This window comes from Nicotiana attenuata, unplaced genomic scaffold (assembly GCF_001879085.1).
Source record: "Nicotiana attenuata strain UT unplaced genomic scaffold, NIATTr2, whole genome shotgun sequence".
NCBI classification, from domain to species: Eukaryota; Viridiplantae; Streptophyta; class Magnoliopsida; order Solanales; family Solanaceae; genus Nicotiana; species Nicotiana attenuata.
In genome coordinates this window covers 501338-522581 of record NW_017670300.1, presented here as the reverse complement: position 1 = coordinate 522581, position 21244 = coordinate 501338, and the positions used below count along the sequence as shown (strand labels likewise).

The 21244-nt window shown below is 36.6% G+C and overlaps 2 protein-coding genes across 2 annotated transcripts; both read left to right on the top strand.

Moving 5' to 3' along the window:
• The first annotated feature begins 404 nt into the window (after window positions 1-404).
• On the top strand, window positions 405-5610 carry LOC109237470 (calmodulin-binding protein 60 A-like). Its single transcript, XM_019403780.1, has 7 exons — window positions 405-799; window positions 1626-1704; window positions 2540-2592; window positions 2704-3191; window positions 3636-3796; window positions 4345-4551; window positions 4730-5610. Exons 1-7 carry the CDS (start codon window positions 699-701, stop codon window positions 5339-5341), a joined length of 1701 nt encoding a protein of 566 aa, XP_019259325.1. The 5' UTR covers window positions 405-698; the 3' UTR covers window positions 5342-5610.
• A 7444-nt stretch (window positions 5611-13054) lies between these two features.
• LOC109237460 lies at window positions 13055-14079 on the top strand. The gene is made up of 4 exons (XM_019403767.1): window positions 13055-13159; window positions 13273-13494; window positions 13583-13634; window positions 13763-14079. The coding sequence occupies exons 1-4, from the start codon at window positions 13055-13057 to the stop codon at window positions 14077-14079; spliced, it is 696 nt and encodes a 231-aa protein (XP_019259312.1).
• Window positions 14080-21244: the final 7165 nt, after the last annotated feature.

Genomic DNA, 21244 nt, shown 5'->3' with positions numbered 1-21244 from the left:
TTGCGGGGAAATAAACCAAAGAAAATGACGGCAACCCTAGAAGTATGTAATGTTAGTTACTATATAATTAAATGGTCTCTTATAAAAAAAACTATTTATTAAAATTCGTAGAAGACCTGAGTTTATCTCCTATTGTTTATTTAACTATACTTGATGTAAATACCCACTGCAGGTAAGTTTTTTCCGTCACTTAGGCATGCAATATTAACGACAGTAGAACAAATATCAAACAAATGTACCAATAGTCTGTTTGGCCAAGCTTCTAAAATTACCTTCCAAAAGTATTTAAAACAATTTGTGTTTGATTAAATAATTTAAAAAATATTTTTGAGCAGCAATCAAAAAAATATTTTTTTTATCAGAGTCTCTTTTATCTCAGTGGAGAAAGCAACAAGGAAAGAAACAATAGGCACAAAAAATCTCCACAACCTTATAAATCATACGATCAGATATCTTTTTGGACTGTACTCCTTTTTTATGCAAACGCATTACGTATCTAAATTCTAATACTATTTCACATCCCCTCTCTCTGAAACCCTTGAATAATTGTTGTTCAATCATCTCCATCTGCTAACGCATGTTGGTCCTTTTGTCTCCTCACCCACCATTATTCCATTTCCATGGTTATCATCTTTTCCACCACGCACAACCACAACTATTCGTAAGAGTGCAATTGTCTTTGATAGACTACTTTGATAATGTCACTCAGGAGGCAACTGCAACAAGATGCCACCCCTCGACCCGATGGCACCGATTCTTCGGGGGACAAGCGTCGCCGGAGAGTTCCTCCTCTCAAAAGGTCAAAATTATTGGGAGCAAAGGAGTATAAATTACTTTGAGAACAAATGAATCTTTTCGTTTCAGTTTGTTTTACACTTTGCTTATGAGAGTATATTTTATCAAAATTTGGATGTTTGAAAATTACTGTAAAAGTAGTAATTTTGAATTTTCAGTACGGCTTATGGAAAATCTGGGTTTGGGATGTGATGCGACGTCCCAGCTATGAACTGGTTAATATTTGAAAGGTTCCTGGGATGGATTAGTTGAAATTTGAGATGGATCGCGGTTTTCCATTATCTCTTTAGTCTATTTTAGTTTTAGTCCGCGGTGGAAAATAATATCGTCTCTAAGCTTAGTTAGTGCTGTTTATTTTCTTTAGAAGGTGGCAATTAGTGCACTGGTGAAACCAGGAATTGAGCTAACGGTGTTCAAGATTTAATATACATGTATAAAATGTAATATTTAACCTATATAGACAATATAACTTCCAATTAAGGGTGTTCAATTGACCGCCCTTCCCTGAGCTTAGCTCTGCCACTGCGGTGGAGGTTTTGCATATCATGGATTAGATGTAGAATGAAAAAAGTGGGTGGAGTTGTTACTTTTTTACTGTGCCTGTAACAGATTATGGATTACCTTTTTTCCATGTTGATGGTTAATGTGTGGGTACTTCCACTCTCTGAATGCTCGTATATGTAGTCCAAACACCCTGCGTTAATTCATTTTTGTAGTAGTGAACTGGATTTTGAGATGAATTTGCCAAAAAATATACACCGAGTTCCTGTCCCTTTATTTGTCTGTCCTGCAATTTTGTTACTGATCGTTCTTTCTGTTATTTAATGCAGCGTGATTGTGGAAGTAATGAATATGCGCAAGGCGCAAAGCTGTATGGCGCCAGCTTTGGAGCCATTGCTTCGTCGTGTGGTAAGTTCATTTTTTCTGAACGTTCATTATTTCCTTCATAGTCTATGGCGCGATTTATCTCCTTGAGCTCCTCTTGAGTGATATGTAACCTGTTTCATATTTCTCAGCAATTGCAAAGTGTCAACCCTCTCCATTTAGAGGTCGGGTTGCAACAAAAAAGTATTCAGAAAGGCACAAGATTTGAATGTTGTGTCCCAGAGTACTAGTCCTATGCTTATGGTCATGAGCTTTGAACGACATCACCCATAATTTTAATTTGAGAGTCTAATTTGTTTAATTTTCCAAGATTCCACTCTGTAACCTTTTCTTATTTGCGAATGTGCGCTTTCCTCTTCCCTTTTCTTGATGCTTAACATAAAAAGCATGAATGATAAATGCGATCGCACCAGTGGCTATGTAGAAAAGTTTCAGTGCTTCAAGCTGTGTGGTTTGTGATGTCAGCTTTGGTGACATAAATACATCTTATGCCGTTGCTTATTTAGTTTATAGTATTTTCTGTCTTAGTCCACTTACCATAATGATACTCTCTATACAATGGAAGCTAAGCTCAACATATATCCTACTATCATCCAGAAAGTCGCGTCAAACCAAATTTCACACTTTCCTGTAAAATCAGAAGGTAACTTGTCATTCCTACTTTCCTATTTAGCTTCTAAGAATATGTGTCCTATTCGATTTCTGTTTAGCTTCAAATAAAACTCATTTGCAACGCTTGTGTCAAATCGGACACGAACTTGCAATTTGCGTCTGCAGGAATTTTTCCTTTTCTTTTCTTTAAACTGTCATGATTAGCCTCATGAATAAGAAATGAACTTATTTTAACTTTTTGCTACAGGTAAAAGAGGAAGTTGAATTGGCCCTCAGGAACTACATGACAAGTATCAAAAGGTCTATTATTGGATTTGGTGCTCTTAATATTCAGATGCTTTGTGTGCTTAATTCTGTTGTTATAACTCAACTGTAGTTGTTTTTTTTCTTCCTCTTTTGCACCTCTTGTAGGAATTCCACGAAAGGTGTATACCCTTGTGAATTTAGAAACCTGAAGCTGAAGTTTTTAGATTCCATATCTCCCCCTATATTCACGGGAACTCGAATAGAAGGAGAAGAATCCAGCCTGAAGGTTGTACTAGTTGATGCTCTAACTGAGCAAGTAGTCTCTACTGGTCCTGAATCCTGTGCAAAAGTAGAAATAGTGGTGCTTGAGGGAGATTTTGATGGTGAGGAAGGGGGCAATTGGACCGTAGAAGAATTCAAGAACAACATTGTGAGAGAAAGGGGAGGAAAGAAACCTCTCCTTAGTGGGGATGCATTTTTAAATCTCAAGGAGGGTATTGGTTGGGTGGGTGATATTTCCTTTACAGATAATTCAAGCTGGACAAGAAGTCGTAGATTCAGGCTGGGGGCAAGGCTTGTCGATAGCTTTAAAGGAAGCAGAGTAAGAGAGGCAAAGACGGAGTCCTTCATAGTTAGGGATCACCGTGGAGAGTGTAAGTTCTTCGTACTCCTTTGTTTTAAAAAAATTTGGGGTAGGATAATCTTGCAAGTCTTAAATGATAGATGCTGTTGCTCTTTAAAACTTTTTATTCCAATTCTAAAATACCGAATATCCATTTTTAGCATTGACAGGATATAAACATCATTATTGGTTTTTTGGCTCGGTTAAGTGGATGTTTTTATAAGAACTGTACTCAAACCGGAAAACCGAAACTGTAACACCAAAAACTATCTCAACAAACCCAAGTTGACCGGAGTGGTTTCTTCATATTTAACCTGATAATGAGCTCAGAGTTAATAAATCTAAAAGGGCAAAATGAAGGAATGAGATAATGATGGAACATTTTCGGAATCAAATGGAACATCTGGTATCAAACAACTGTTAGTAGTTTCAAGTATGAGATAAAACACTGTCTAACTTCCTGCTTTCTTCATAGTGTACAAGAAGCACCATCCCCCATCTCTTTCAGATGAACTTTGGAGGCTGGAAAAAATTGGTAAAGATGGAGCTTTCCACAGGCGTTTGAGCAAGGAAAGAGTCAACACAGTGAAAGATTTTCTGACTCTACTCTATCTTGATCCTGCAAGGCTTCAAAATGCAAGTATTTTGGCATTCTATCTTGCATGTTAATCATAGAATCCAACAAACATGTCATTTGATTGATTCAACAGTTTAATTTGTTATTGATTGAATAGCAATGAAGATGACTATAATGATGGTTGTCAAACGTCTGGTTGACTCTTATGGTTATTGAAAACCTGATTAATGCTTTGTTTAAACCGGAGTTTATGCGGTTATTCGACGCCTATGATTTTCTTTAATATAACACAAGTTAAAACTTCTGTATATGTTACAACTATGTTGTTACAATGTACAGGATGGAATCTTTTTTTGCTTTCATCCTCTGGGTCCTTGTATCTTTTTGATGTTGATGTTTGACTAGTGGATTAGCGTCATAAAGCATCCTCTGTCTTCATTGAGAAGATCCATACCAGACTTTGGCTTTGTTTACACCGAGTGTCTAAGTGAACACCTTGAGTGAGATTAAGATATTTGTTGATCCATAGATTTAGTATTATTGTTCCCTCATGTTTTGAATAAACTGAAAACTCTTGTTTTTTACTTTATCCATGGAAATCTTGCAGGTTCTTGGGAGTGGTATGTCCACTAAAATGTGGGAAGTGACAGTGGAACATGCTCGAACATGTGTACTTGACAAGAATTTGTACTTGTACCGACCATCTGGATCTATGCAATCGAATGGAGTGGTTTTTAACATCGTTGGACAAGTGACGGGACTTCTTTCAGATTGTCAGTATCTTCCTATTGATAAGTTGTCTGAAACTCAAAAGGCATGTATCTTTGCATTAAAAGTTCTCTCTTCCATGTCTGTCTTATGCCGTTTTTTATCTTTGCAAGAAATTTGCTTTGTTGTCCAAACTTAGCTTGTTGAATTGAGCATTGTTTAGCAGTTTCCTTTGCTTCTGTAGGAATCTGGTTTAAACCAATAATATCCTTTGTTATATTCAGGATGATGCTCGTGATTTGGTCATTGGTGCATTCAGACACTGGGAAGGAGTAGTTTCCTTTAAGGACGAGTCATCTATGATGGACTATGCTTTGCAATTTTCCACTGTTCAGTTGTCCTCAAGCTCACCCATGATGGCCAATTCTGATAGCAGCAGTGATCTTTTGACTTCCCAAAAGGTTAGCATATGCGATTATCAGCAATTGATTGCATCAACACCTGATAACTTACCATCCATCTCTTCAATAGAGAGCTTGGATGATTATATCTTGCATGATATAGACAAGATGGACGTTGTTAGCTTTGACCAACCATTGAGTTTTCCTAGCCAAGACTCCAACTCCTTCATGGACGATACTGATTCTTTCACTCCACCTTTCTGTGCGGATATGCATTTTCCTTTCTTTGCCACTGATTCTTCCCTTCCTGGTCCAACATCGCCTGATCTACACAGTATCATGAACAGCTTTCTTGCTCATAATGAAATTGTCCCTCTGGATAAAGCTCAAAGGAGATGGAAAATGTTATTTAGTGTGTTTAGGTGGTTCTCAGTTAGGAGGATTATAAAAAGGAAAACCGTTGTTTCTCAAAACAACAAGTGTGTGTTATACTGAGGTAAGATCATCACTAGGAAATTGCTGCCCGATGCATAATCGTGTGCAGTAGCTGAATAAGAGTAGACTTTCTTGTTGATATGTGTAGGATTAGCCACTTCTTTAGTTAAGTTCTGATTCTTTTCTTTTCAAGAAATTATTGTTGTCACAAAATGATGTCTTTCAAGCTGCCAGCTCATCTGAATGAAAAGATTTTGTAGTTGCTAGGCTGCAGTGTTTGTCTGTGTACTTGTTTATCATCTATTCCAAGGGAAATGCTACCCACTCCATATAGTTGTCTGCATATGATTTAATGGTTAAGTTACAGTTCCAGCCTATAACTCTTCTTTTATTTTGTACAAAAACCTTATTAAATCAGAGTACTTAAATTTTATCAAATACCAACATAAACAATATTTGCATAATCAAGCTATTTAAAAGTTGACTGCATGATGCTCATATTAAGCTCCTTGTTAAAATGTTATAATTATCTGCCATGAACGAGATAGTACAATTAGTGCGTAGTACAAAACTACGTGGTAACTCCTGAAAACTAATGCCAAAAATGTTGTTATAAATGGAGTTGAATTGATTTCGAACCAGCCAGAGTAGGCATTGATAGGAGGGAGGCCTGCTCCTCCGATTGAGAGCCCGTTTGGATTGGCTTAAAAAAAGTGAATTTTTAACAGGGGACTTTTATCTAGTTATACTATATTAGAAATTTATTTACCATTGTTCTTTATGTTTTGTAGTTTTTAATAAGTATCTAGGTTTTTCTTACAAATTGTGTAGATTGCTCCTTAAAAGGCTCCCACCCCATTGTTAGTGCCTTCAATTAAGGGATTCAATTATATCCTTTCCTTTTTTTTTTCACTCTCCTCTTCTCTCTCCTTTTTTTACAACAAAATTCCTTAATCATGACCAGAATCTCCATCTTCTCTCTTCTCACCATTGCCGATAATTTTATATTATTAAATCATCAATTGCATCGTTCTTTTGTTGGGAGACCAGACAACACTGAAAATGAAGAAATATTCAGGAATTGTATGATAAATGTATCATAATTGTATTTAAATTGTATCAGATACATCAATATGTAAAACGTAATTGTATCATACGTGTATCACAATTGTATATAACTTGTAGATGGTACATTAATATCCAAAATAATACCTGATACAATACTAATAAAATTAATATATAATTATCATATATTTGTGATACAAACTGTGAAATTCGTCACGATCTCACAACTGCTCATAATTCAAGTACAAATTTGAAGCAATCCTGAAAGAATTCTGACACAATTCTGATATAATTATGATACAACTTAAAACCGACTCTAAACTTAAACTGATACAATATCGTATTATACTTGTATTAGTATTGTATCATGTATTGTTTTAGGTACAAATTCTGATACAATTCTAAATTATGATACAACTTTGATCTTCATCTTTTTCAAGTTTCAATTTAAAACATCCACCTAGAACCGACTCTAAACTTATATTATAATACAATATTGTATTTTAATAGTATTAGTATTGTATCAGAATTGTCTTAGGTATTGATATATCAAATACAACACAGATACAATTATGATACCTTTATCATACGATCGTAATACAATTCCGAAATTTCATCTTCCTCGACTTTCATTATGAAATTCAACCTAAAACCAACTTTAATGTAGAGTGAAGCTTACCCACATCTTGATTGTAGAGCAAATCTTCGAATTTCTTCTGTATTGTATAAATAAGAAAGAGATTTTGGACGATTAAAGAGAGAAATCGTATATCAACAGCTTTGGAAGAGGAAAGAATCTGCAATTCTGGGGGGGATAACAGTAGAAGAGGAGTGAGTAAGCGGGATTTTTGGGTTAGAAAGATTATGGGTATTAATGGGTTTCTTACTGTGGGTAAGTACAAAGAGGTGTGATGATTTTGGGGTTCGGTGGGTTTCTTACGGTAATGATTTTGGGTAAGTACAAAGAAAGGTGATGATTTTGGGTAAGTACAAAGACAAATATAGTTTCCTTGAAAAAAGGAAGAGTATCTTAAATATAGGGGATTATGTGTAACTAATACCGAATATTTAAGATATGTTTCATTTCCTCCTTTTTATGGTTTTGTAGAAAACTAGTAAATATAGGTATATAAAGTAATTAATAAGGAACCTAAATAAAGATAGTAAATAGGTTTCTATTATAGTATAGCTAGGTAAAAATCTCTTTTAACAGAAATAGCTTTTAAGCCAAAAAGTAATAAGTTGAGGTTGCCCAGCTTATTATTTTTGATTTGTTTTAAGTAATTTTTAACTTATTTTCACCACTTTTAAACTTTGTCAACCACTGAAAAAATTTAAAAAGAGATTAAAAGCTGATTTGACCAGCTTAAAAGCCCATCCAAACGGCCTGAATTCGTATACTCTAGGCTTAGGAGGCTCCAAGCTATCGGAGAGTTTGTGGAACAAAATTTACTTTGTTATTTGATGACAAGACGTGAGATTGATACAAACTCTTGAGCAATTGACTGTAACATGTTTCTCTCTATTGGTTAATCCCAACCCAACGGTTCACGACAAAACTCCGTGCAAGGGTAACACCGGAGTAAAGCTCAAATCGAGAGGAATCTAAGTCCATGCTCATGGCTCATGTTAATCTGACATGAGAGAAGAAAATCGAAGAAAACCTTAGAACAATCTAAGAGAGAGAAGAAATAATCCGGTCAGTCTCTAGAATAATGACCTGACTTGATTTTGTTATTTCAACAATAATATCTTTATAAATTTTACAACATGAGAAAATATAAAATGTACTATCACACCTCCTTTTTACGGGGAAAAGAGTTTTTCTAATTTATGTGACATTATTGAAATGAGATTTATTTTATTTTATTTTTAGAATCACCACTCGAAATTATTTAATTACGGTGTTCCAAGTCACCAATTATTTCAAATCTCAAATCAAGGAAAATTTAACTCCGTATAAGTTTGCGAAACACAAAAGACCGGTTAAGGAATCCTGTTAACCCGGAGAAGGCATAAGGCACTCCCGAATTTCGTAGTTTTAGCACGGTCGCTCTACTATTAAACTTGGCTTAGTTATCTGATTATTACATGTTTTAAACCTAGGTGCATCTTTGCCTTCCTACTGCTTTTAATTATATATTTTAGTAATTATGGAATTTATTTCATACAAGTTACGATGTCGCACACTTGTCGTTTTATACACATTGTAAATCACGCCACTTGAAACGCACCTGTAATTTACAACATGTTTAATTTTATTGTTACTTTTAAGTTATAAGGTCAAGTTATGCGAACGTGTACTTGAATTTGGAATTAAGTGTCACGGTTATGCCACGAGAATCGTACCCATAAGTATAAGGATAATTTATTAAAGCGCGCCTAAAGCAACAACGCGTGTTGACGAATTATTTTATTCTAAGTTCGAGATCAAGTGTGAAGGTCAAGAAATTATGGAGTTTGAGTCACGAATTCATAAGGACTTTGAAAAATTCATGACTAAACTCTTCTGTACAAATAGATGAATCCTTGTTAATTGACTAGTGTTGAGACTAGTGATGATTGTGGTGGTTAGACTTCATTAGTTAGTTAGATTAGCTGTAACTAACTTACTTAGAGTTGAGTTAGTGTAACTCAAGTTAGCTTAGTTTTAACTCTAGTCAAAAATTAAAGTTGGTTAATTATATATACTGTACATGTACATATACAGTAGTTAACAGAGCAATAAAACAGTGCTTCTTCTTCCTCAGAAATATCTCGCCATTTTCCTTCTCTCTCTGAAACTTAGATTTGCAGCTTCCAATCCATGGCAAGTATCCATGGTAGCTGATTTCTTCATGGTATCAGAGCCACACGACCATTAGTGTGGTCTTAGTTCCTTCCTCAATTCCGATTTCACGAAGCTCACTTGAAGGATCAACAATGGCGACGATTGACAACACTGAACCGGAGAAGCTAGGTCATAATCATCCACTCTACCTGAATTCCAACGACAATTCAGGAGCAGTTTTGATTTCACTACAATTGAAAGGGCCAGAAAACTACTCTATGTGGAGTCGAGCAATGCGGATTGCAATTTTAGGTCGAAACAAGCTAGGGTTCATCAACGGAACATGCAAAAAGGAAAATTACGGTACGAATCTCATTGACCTCTGGGAACGATGCAATGCGATTGTCCTATCCTGGTTGATGAACTGCATTTCACCGGAATTGCTGAGTGGTTTGGTGTATTCCTCGAATGCTAGTGAAGTTTGGGATGATTTAAAGGAACGTTTCGATAAGGTCGATTGCTCTAGGATTTTTCAGATCCATAGAGAAATTGCTACAGCTAGGCAAGGTACTAGCTCAATTTCCACTTACTTCTCAAAATTGAGAGTACTTTAGGCAGAATTTGACAGTTTAGCACCAATTCCTGGTCGAGATGCTGCAAATTCTCGTGATTTTGTTCAGTTTATGGAGCGTCAAAAGCTTCTGCAATTTCTGATGGGACTTAATGAGTCTTATGAGCAAGCTCGTAGTCAACTCCTGATGATGGTGCCAGTACCATCAGTGAACAAGGGATATTCTATGTTAATGGAACGTGAGAGCCAAAGAACTATGGCAAGTGCTTCTGCTAGCTTGGACAATGCTGAAATGACAACACTAATGGCTAATAGGGCTGGAAACCAACAGAAGATAAGGAAGAATTACAACCTTTTCTGTTATTTCTGTAAAATGAAGGGACATACTAAGGAGATTTGCTACAAAATAGTGGGATATCCGAATGATAACAAGTTCAGGAAGAAATACAACACACAAGCTGCAGCTAACATAGCAGTTGAACAGACTGCACCTGCAGAATGCATGCCAATTCCAACTCCTGTTGCACAAACCTTCACTCCAGAACAGTACCAGCAGATTTTGCAACTTCTAAATAGCAAGCCTATAGAGGTGAAAGCTAATGCAGCAGATCTTGAGTCAGGTAATATCACTTGTCTAATGACCTTTTTGAATCAGGGAGACTGGATTATAGATAGTGGAGCCTCAAATCACATGACTTCAACTATTGACTTGCTGAGTAATATCACTCCATTAGACAGTAGTAGCTCAGTTCACTTACCAAATGGAAACCTAGCTAAAATCACTCATAGAGGATCAGCTAATATTCTCAAAGATTGCAGAATTAGTGATGTGCTTCATGTTCCACATTTTAAGTATAACCTGCTGTCAGTTTCCAAACTTACTAAGGAGTTGCAATGCTTGGCTGTATTCTTTCCTGATCTATGTGTGTTTCAGGACCTCCACACTAGCAAGGTGTTGGGGATTGGTAGTGAAGCTAATGGACTATATATTCTTAAGAGCTGTCTCCATAAGAGGCAATCACCTACACCAACTGTAAATACCACAGCTATGCAGACTTCAACACAGAATAAGCAGAGCTCAATAAATTTGAGGATCTGGCATCAAAGACTTGGACACATGCCTATGGAAGCTATTAAGAAAATTGGCAAGCTCAAGCAGCATTTTACAAAGGAAGGATCAGAGACTATATGTTTTGATTGTTCTGTTTGTCCATTAGCTAGGCAAACTAGATTGCCATTTCCTGTTAGTACCAGTAGAACAAAGTGTCCATTTGAACAATAAAAGATTTTTTCTTACTATTGTTGATGACTACTCTAGAAGCACTTGGTTATTTCTGATGAACACCAAAGATGAAACTTGTTGGTTGATGAAGGGACTAATTTCCATGATTCATACACAGTTCAACTGGTCTGTTAAAGCTATTAGAACAGATAATGGATCAGAATTTGTCAACTCAGATGTGAGACACTTCTTAGAATCACAGGGGATCATTCATCAAACAACATGTGTATATACTCCACAACAGAATGGTGTTGTGGAGAGGAGACATAGATATATTCTGGAGGTAGCAAGAGCTTTAAGGTTTCAAGCTGTTATTCCTTTAAAATTTTGGGGTGAGTGTGTTCTTACAGCAGTGCACATCATCAACAGGATACCATCACAGTTCTAAAGGGTAAGTCTCCATATGAAAAGTTGTTCAATACTGAACCTTCTTTGGACCATTTGAAGGTGTTTGGGTGCCTATGCTATGTTGTGAATGTCAGAAGGCAAGACAAGTTCTCAGCCAGAGCTTTACCTGCAGTGATCATGGGATATATGATAATAGGCTATATAGTTGTTATTTACGCCATAATTACCCATGCTTTGTTGTTGTGTTGTAAGGTAAGTTGCCAATAAAATGCTTTAATTGATGCTATTTGGTTTCGCAGGGAATACAAGATGTGAGGAAGCAAAAATGAAGTGTTTGGAGGCAAAAACGTGAAGAAATCACCCATTCAAGAAGCACCCGAACACAAAAGAGCAAATGAGAGAAGTGACGCGGAGAAAAAAAGACCTTCAGTGCTTCCCGTGATCGGAGCCGCGGTCAGCGCTGCGGTTTTCTACAGAGGTGTCCGCGGTCGACGCCACGGCCGCGGTGGCTCGTGCACAGCCCAGAAATTTGAGGGGTCAAAGTGTCAACTCGGGAAAGCTTTTGTAAAATCCTTATAATATGTAGGAAACTCGCCCAAGGCTAGGTTAGGCTTATTTTGGAGATTATTTTGCAAGAGAAACAAGTGTAAGAGATCACCCAAAACATCATTGTTCTTATTCTCTCTTATTTTCTTGCAATTTACAATTATCAATCTTTTCGTAGATTATTTCCCCATTGTTATGAGTAGCTAAATACCTTAATCTAAGGTTTTGGTGGAACCCGTTGGGAATGACTTGGTTGTTTTATTAATATAGTTGGATTTCGTTGTAATCTCTATTTGTTCATCCATGTTTTGATTGTGGTTAGTTGAAGGGCCCTCAATTATCCGTTCCTATTTAGTATGTATCTACTTGAGAGAGAGTGCATATTTAGGTGATTGTATGAACAACATCACTCCCGGAGTATAGACGAGAGTCATAACCGAGGGTTTAGAGGTTGGATTAGAGATAACGATACCTCGGGAGCAATCTAAGTGAACTGTATTGAGAATCTAACTAGCGTAGCTTGAGAGAGTGCGTCTAGTAAATTATCATACTTACTTGAGAAAGATTTATGATAGCTGGAGCGTTCATGATTGATAGAGATAACTAAATCATAGTTATAAGACATATACAACCAAGGAAAGTCCCAACGGGGGAAACCATTACCCTAGACCTTATTCCTACTGTTTACACATCAAGTTTAGTTAATTTTAAGTTGTTAATTACTTTCAGTCTTTAGTTGTTAGAAAATCAACCATTGTGAATCAAAAAGTTTGGGAAAACAGATTGTGTGAATTTAGTAAATCTGACAGTAGTGATTGATAGGTTAGTTCCCTGTGGTTCGACTCTGGGCAATAATACTCAGATTATATTTGCAACGCCCGCATAGTCTTTTGTGAGACTCAGTTGAGCGTGATCAAATTTTGGCGCCGTTGTCGGGGACCTACGGTGTTATCAATTACAATTGAAAGAAATCCAAAAAATTCTAAGTGTAGTCAGTTTTCTCTATATCAATCTTTTCATTGAAATTCTAACGTTTGAAATCTTGTGGAAAGCAGGTGTATGCCTAGAAATTCTTCGAGGACTGGAGAACTACTAGAAGGACTCTCAGACCCCGAGAACATATTCAGGGCTTTGAACCGTGCCAACAAAGGACTTCAACAAACTCAACCAACACACCAACTCGAATTTGACATGGGTGACGTAAACGACGCCAACGGAAACATCAGGAATGAGCAAGCTGACTTAGATGTCAGAGAAGTGGCACCTCTTGTGCCCGAGGATGCGCTTTATGACTGGGCACAACCTACAACTGACNNACTTGATGAATCAAAGAAAATTCACTAGACTTGATAACTGATTCTGGGCTAGGGGGAGCTAAGCCAATATCCACTCCATTGGAATGCAATCAGAGACTGACTACAGCAGAATTTGATGAAGCTATTCTAGTTCCTGAAGATATTACAAAGGCAGGAGTGAAGGATAATGTATTACCTGACCTTGAACCTTATCAAAGGTTAGTAGGCAGGTTGCTATACTTAACCATGACAAGGCCTGACATAGCCTATGTTGTCCAGGTTCTCAGTCAATTCATGCATAAACCTAAAAGATCACATATGGATGCTGCATTGAGGGTGATTAGGTATATCAAAAATGCACCAGGATCAGGACTATTGATGTCTTCATAGCAATCTGAAAGCTTGGTTGCATTTTGTGACTCAGATTGGGCTACTTGTCCCTAGTCTAGGAAATCAGTCACAGGGTATCTGGTCAAGTTTGGAGATTCCTTGATATCGTGGAAGTCTAGAAACAAAATACAGTCTCCAGAAGTTCAGCAGAAGTAGAGTTTAGAAGCATGGCATCCACAGTGGCAGAAGTGTCATGGTTAGAGGACTATTCAAGGAGTTGGAGTCCAGATTCAGCTGCCTATTCACTTGCATTGTGACAACAAAGAAGCCATTCAGATAGCTGCAAATCCCATCTTCCATGAGAGGACAAAGCACATTGACTTTGATTGCCATTTTGTGCGAGAAAAATTGCAGCAAGGCCTTATTCAGACTCATCATATTAACACCAAGTTGCAATTGGCAGATATACTTACTAAAGGTCTAGGGAAAGTCCAGCACTACTCTTTACTTAGCAAGCTGGGAGTTGAAAATTTGTTCATACCCCACAGCTTGAGGGGGAGTGTTGAGACTAGTGATGATTGTGGTGGTTAGACTTCATTAGTTAGTTAGATTAGCTGTAACTAACTTACTTAGAGTTGAGTTAGTGTAACTCAAGTTAGCTCAGTTTTAACTCTAGTCAAAAATTAGATTTGGTTAATTATATATACTGTACATGTACATATACAGTAGTTAACAGAGCAATAAAACAGTGCTTCTTCTTCCTCAGAAATATCTCGCCATTTTCCTTCTCTCTCTGAAATTTAGATCTGCAGCTTCTAATCCATGGCAAGTATCCATGGTAGCTGATTTCTTCAACTAGTAATACTTTATGATTAAACTATGTTTGTTCTTTCTGTTGGAGTATATATCGCAGCGGATGCAATCACTGTATCATATTTACGTGTGAATTAAACAATTAGTACATACGGAGATTATTCGAGTTACCTCTTGAAGCGTGAACAAAGCAAATCAATATCCGTCTCCAGTTCTAGAGTTGCAAGACCTCAGCAAACTTTCACAGTCTTCTACCGTGTTACCCAAATAATATCCGAAAAGAGAGAACTTCGGGTGGGTGAAATTCAAGGAAGAAAAAGGTGTGGTTCTTCAGTGTAAAAAACGGCCAGCCATATCCCATGTATATATAGCTACGTTTTTTTAGGTTAAAGCCCCTTTCCAAAACCTGTTAGGTTTTCTTCTTCCACTAAGGAAATGTTTCCTTTATTTACTATTATTTAGGCACAATAGGGACCACAAAATTTAATTAACAAGGCTTCCTATTACGGAATCAATTTCGAAATTTGAAATTAATTTTTTCCATAATAAATTACGAATTATTCCACTAAAATTCGTAATTGCACTCCTTAGTTCAATTTTAAAATTCTTCCATAAAACCTTATTTAACTTCCCATGTTAGGATTCAGATACTAACCAATCAAATTAAATTACTGACAATTTAATTTATTGATTACTTCCTTTAGACTTTCACTTAACTTATTTCATGTGTCGGATACAAAATTCACCGGCCGGGTTTACACATGAAAACTTATAAGCTTTCATAAAGGAGTATCATTTATCTCAAAAAACCGAGACATGGATTCTATCAACTAATTATTACTTCGCCAATGTATATCACTATTGTCCAATTTACCAGGCTATTGATCCACGAAAGAATCTCGCCTTCTAATAAATCAAAGCAATAAATAATATACACAACTAATAATAATTATATCAAGATTAAGAGTATAAGTACATTGAATGGAATAGAGAAATTATTTATTAAGTCAGTATAAAATACATATCTCTACTTGATCCGTTCAATACATACAAAATGTACTAGCGCAAGAAGTTGGAATTAAACCATTCCCATAATCAAGATAAATTATATTTAATCTTGTGCTACAACCATTTTGATGGTTTGTCCAATTCCATCATTAGATTGTGAACATAAACTTTATGACTTATAAGAACCGATGATTTAATCTTCCGTGTATAAGCTAAACTCTGTATACTAAATCATCTACTATATAAGCAACAGACATACAAACAAATACATGATCTATTTAAAATAAAACTTTATTGAATTGAATAAATAAATAAACAATTGTTCCATAAATAATACTATAACAATACACATGGTTTATAGTATATCCTTAACACTTTCCACTTAATTAACTTCTATAGAGATTATTATTGGACTGACCAAGATCAAAGTGAACTCATGTATGGAGAGTAAGAGATTACAAATCAATTGGGATGGGGATGCATTTCACGTTATTGGACTACTGATAAGACATCACAAAGAAATCAATATCAATTATATGGGCTTCCAACAGGCCCGTATCTATGGGGGATTTGCATCTATACCCAATTTTTTGGGTCACAATTTAACTTATACCCGCTTTGCAAAAACAATTGCAAGCGTACCCACTTTTCGGGTAACTTCAGACATACGGGGCATGAAGTAGCAAGAATTTATATTTGAAGTTTGAACTTCAGAATTTTTTGCCTAAAGTGTGACCTTATCAAAGTAAAACTGCAGATATTTTCGTCTGAAGTTTGGCCTGACTCGCAAAAGCAATCAAAAACTTCAGTTCGTAGTGCAAACTTCAGACAAATTAGTCTTCTTCAATTTGTAGTGCAAACTTCAGACAAATTAATCTGAAGTTCTTTAGTTTGTAGTGCAAACTTCAGACAAAATCAGCTTGTTATATTTGAACTTCAGATAATTTTCCTGGCATGATAGTTGCAAACTTCAGACAAAATTTAACCTGGTAATGTCTGAAGTTTGGCCCTGCAGCAACTTCAGTTGATGCTTCTTCGAGTTTTGGCAATAACCTCTTGTTTTATTATTTACGTACTTTGTGTTGGGATGTATTAATGTTTGAGAGGCAGTGGCAAGTCTTTCTTTCTTTTTGATTTGTCGCTTTGTCCAATTTCCAGAAACTATAACATGTGTAGTTTACAGGATAACATGTTTGAGAGAGAAGAAGAAGAAGAAGAAGAGGAAAAGAAGAGGAGGAAGAAAGGAGCGCATAGGTCGCAGGATCTGAAGTTGTCAAAATTAGGGTATAGGTTAAAAAATTTTAAAAATATGGGTATAGGTTAAATGGGGGCGACCAAATAGGGCGCCCCATGCAATTTTTACGTATCTATTGAGTTGGCATAGCCAGTTGGTTTTAGGCCCATATGACCTTACAGCTTGAGATTCATGGACTCCATTTGCTTTCCAAAAAAAAAAAGGATTTTTACATACCTATACACTATTGGAAACTCTATTACCCTCCGTACTCATGATTTAATCTAATTACATAATATATACAAAATTACCAATTATGTACATTTTTAGGCATTTAATGATAATAACCAAATCGTAAAATCACTCTAACGTCTATATCCCACTCCCCCCACGTTTCTCTCTACATCCCCCCTCCCTCCTTCCCCACGTATCTTCAGTATCCCCCTCCATTAACGCTTGTTTCACTCTTCTTCAAAAATCCGTCTATATTTTTTCACTCTTCTTCAAAAATCCCTCTCCATTTTTAAGATTCAACCTCTAAATACTCTACCACACACCTCCATTAACGCATGTTGCTTGCTTAACTTTCAATGAAGAAGAAAATATTTTCGAAGATCAACCCTAATTCCAGTAAGAGAGCAGCAATTCCACCGTTGACAACCATTAAAAAGCTTTGAAGCTTTGAATTCAAATTTGGGTTTTCAAAAACCATTATTTGTTTGGATTGGGTGTTGTTGCAAACAATTGGGAATATTGTTTGGAGTTTATATTTCAATTTTGAGGGCATTTTGGTGAAGCTTAGACTTGATTTCGGCTGAATTTCAGATTGAAACTCGAAGAAGAAGAAGAAGAAGACATGACATACATTATACTTATGAAATTGTAGTAAAGTTATAGAAAATTTATAGAAAAATTGTATTCTGTTGTGTGTGTGTGTATGTATATATATATATATATATATATATATATATATATATATATATATATATATATATATATATATTGTATGAAAGTTGAACAATATTGTATAAAAATTATATTTAAGTTGTATGCCATTGTAGTTGTATATAACTGGGTAGAAATAATGTATGAAAGTTGTAGATATGTTGTAGATAAATTGTAGACAAGTTGTATAATATATAATTAGTTGTATGAAATTTATTTTTACAATGAATAAATCAGATATAAAATATACAAAAGACATATTGTATAAAATTTGTATAAAATTGTATTTAAGTGGTATGATATTGTAGCTGTATGTGAGTTGTATAAATCTCCAGATTGAAGCAACATGAATAGGGAGACGTTCAGTTTTCAAGTCAATTTGAAAGATATTGTTAACTCCCCTTAGACTTGCAAGGCATTAAGATAATTAATTGTTATCCTACTGTTATACAAATACATAAATCCTGATTAAGACTCTAGCTAACTAGGGACGGTGTAGCTGAACCTGATATTATTGTTATTTCACGTATACTTAGCTTGAAACACACAATTTGTCACGACCCAAAATCCACTAAGGGTCGTGATGACGCCCGACACTACTATCTGGCAAGCCAACACCATATAACTAGTAAATTTTCCTTTTAATATTTTCAAAATCATTTCTTCTAAACATTAATGAATAATAAACTTCACTGAATAAATAATGATGTCTTCACAACATTTATTTACTGAAAAACCCCGAAATCATCCCAGAACCCGGTGTCACAAGTGCATGAGCAATCACTAGGAAATCAAATGAAGTACAATAACTGTCCGGAATACAAATTTGGACAGAAAGTAAATACAATACACTGAAAGAGACTATGTTGGTTGCGGGTCACGTCGAGAGATGCAGCTCGCCTAAATCTCCGTATCATCCATGCTACTACGCCCATTAGGCCACTAGAGGTATATGTGCATGACATCAAGTATAGCATGAGTACAAAAACAACGTGTACTGAGTAAGTATCCCGTCTAATCTCGAAGAAGTAGTGACGAGAAGTCGACTTCGATACTTACTAATAGTCCAATAATATCATTACAGTAAAAAAGTGAATAAGTATGAAACAGGGCAAATATATGAAATAAACATGTATAAAACACATACCATCCCCCTTTTTCATAATTTTACTCAAGTTTTCAACGAGCAAGTTTCCTCCGTAACCGGAGCATATGTGTACAATTATAGTGGTTTCCGTCAAGAAAGTTATCAGGATTCAAATCAGGGAAAATCCCTCAGATACACCGGCCTCTGGCCAAGTTTTACGCACGATTCCATGTGTATATATATATATATATATATATACATATATATATATGTCACGACCCTAAAACCGATTCGGTCGTGATGGCGCCTATCGTGAAAGTAGGTCAGCCGACACCATTCCCAAGTCAAACCATTATTCTATAAAATTTATTTTTTTATTAACAAGAAACCTCATAATATAAGTCTAAATAATCAGTGCGGAAAACATAACACAAGCCCGACATCGGGGTGTCACTAGTCATGAGCATCTACTACAACGGTCTGACAACCTCAAGACCAACATGGTCGGGGAAAATCACAAAATACACTAAGGGAGAATAAGAAGGGAGAAAAGGAGGGTTGCGATCGCCAGACAGCTATTGCTAACTCCGATGAACCTGCCACCGAGCTCAGAAATACCTGGATCTGCACACAAGGTGCAGGGAGTAATGTGAGTACGCCAACTCAGTAAGTAATAAAAGTAAATAAGGACTGAGCAGTAAGAAATCACGTAAACCACGTCATAGCACCACAGTGGGTACGGTATGTTTCCAAAACAGGATACAAATCAAATCATCTCGATTTCAGTAAAATCCTTTGAAAAAATGTCATTCTAACAGTTTCAGTAGAGGTTCAATGTAGTTCATAGTGAAAGTAATGAAAATCATAATCGACCCCTCGGGCAAAACGTAGTTCGTATACAGCCCCTTGGGCAAACATAAAACATATACACCTCAGTGATTAAATGCCGAAAGTCTCGTAAAAATCCAGTTTCAATGAAAGTTGTTCAAAACATTTGTTTAACATTTTCAATAGAGGCTTGGTATAAAGATGCGTGAAATCGTTTAATCAACATATTCAATAGAGACTCACTTTGAGGAGGAGTGAAAACAGTAATTTCATAAAAACAAGCCCCTCGGGCAAAGCATCACTCATATATATATAGCCCCTCGGGCAAGCCTCTCAGTCACTCGAGACTCAACTCTCGTCAGTCAGCGCTCACACTCAATAGGTACCTTATAATAATCGCTGCGACGTGCAGCCAGATCCATAAATATATATATAATATCTCTACGGCGTGCAACCCGATCCATAAATATATATAATATCGCCGTGGCATGCAGCCCGATCCATAAATATATATAATCCTCACCACTAGTCCCTCGGCCTCTCTCAGCCATCAACCTCACAATCAGACCCTCGGTCCCTCTCAGTCACCAGCCTCACAAGCCACTCGGGCTATCAGTAAAATAGGGTGCTTGATCGCTGCCGACTCAACATTACACTAAGGTAGGAAGAGCGGGTCGCAACAACTTTTACCCGAATAGTGGTTCGGGATCGAATTTCCACAGGGAGCTAGTAATGGAGTTGTGTATTTTGTTTAGTCTAGAATTGCGGTTGTGCTTCTGATATCACTTCAAACATCTTTGGTTTTGATTTTTATATCTACTGTTATAAGACTAATGATTGAAGCTAAATTATGCTACGGGAATATTGCTAAGTTGTAATTAATATAGAGAAAGGCACTAGGGTCGTCGCATTACCTAGGTGGTTAACTAACGGGTAGATGCTACTAAGGATAGATTGACATGTTTGGGGCTTATGCTATAACCGTTCACAATTGTACCCACTCTTACACCTCTCGGTAGAGAGAGTGATTTTGCCCAATTGACTCTCTCGAGACCAATTGGGTAGGCCAATTAGACCAAGTAACTAGGGTTCAAGTAGGGTGATTACTCTCTCGAGGTTTAACCCGTTAATTGGGACTACCATTTCTCATGGGTCCATCCCAATTCCTTGTTGGGTCAATTTTGGGGTCATAGACTCTCTTTCTCAAGAAGAGTTAAACCCACCAAGCTAGAATTAGTGTTTGCAACCACCAATCCTTAATTAAAACCTAAAATTAACCCAAATAGCAAACACACAATATCAATCTAACCTTAGATGGCAACACCCATCAATTACCCACACTAGGGTTGAGCCACAACCCTAGCTAGTGAGTTTAGCTACTCATGCTAGATGCAAAAATTAAAGAAATAGAAGAAGAAGTAAACATATTAATTAATTGCTAGGAAGAAAATACAATATTGAAGAGCAAAAGAGCCAAAAATGGCTAAACTATTCGTTCTCACGAGCTCAGCAGCTTCAGAAAAATAAAACTTGACCTAAAAATGAAAAAAGGTTCTATTTATACTGCGCTGGAAAAATTGGACAAAAATACCCCTGCGGGGTCAGCGCGGACCGCGCAAACATGACCGCGGCCGCACTGACTCTTGAACTCTTGGCTTCTGCTTCTCTGAAGTTGAGGACCGCGGACCGCGTAAAAATGTAGCGCGACCGCGGTGAAAGTTAGCGCGGCCGCACAGAAATGAGCGCGGGCCGCATTGCTTGAAGGTCAAAATTAGGCTCTCTGAATCTCTGCTCCGCGGACCGCGTAATAGTGTAACGCGGCCGCGGAGCCTGACCGCGGA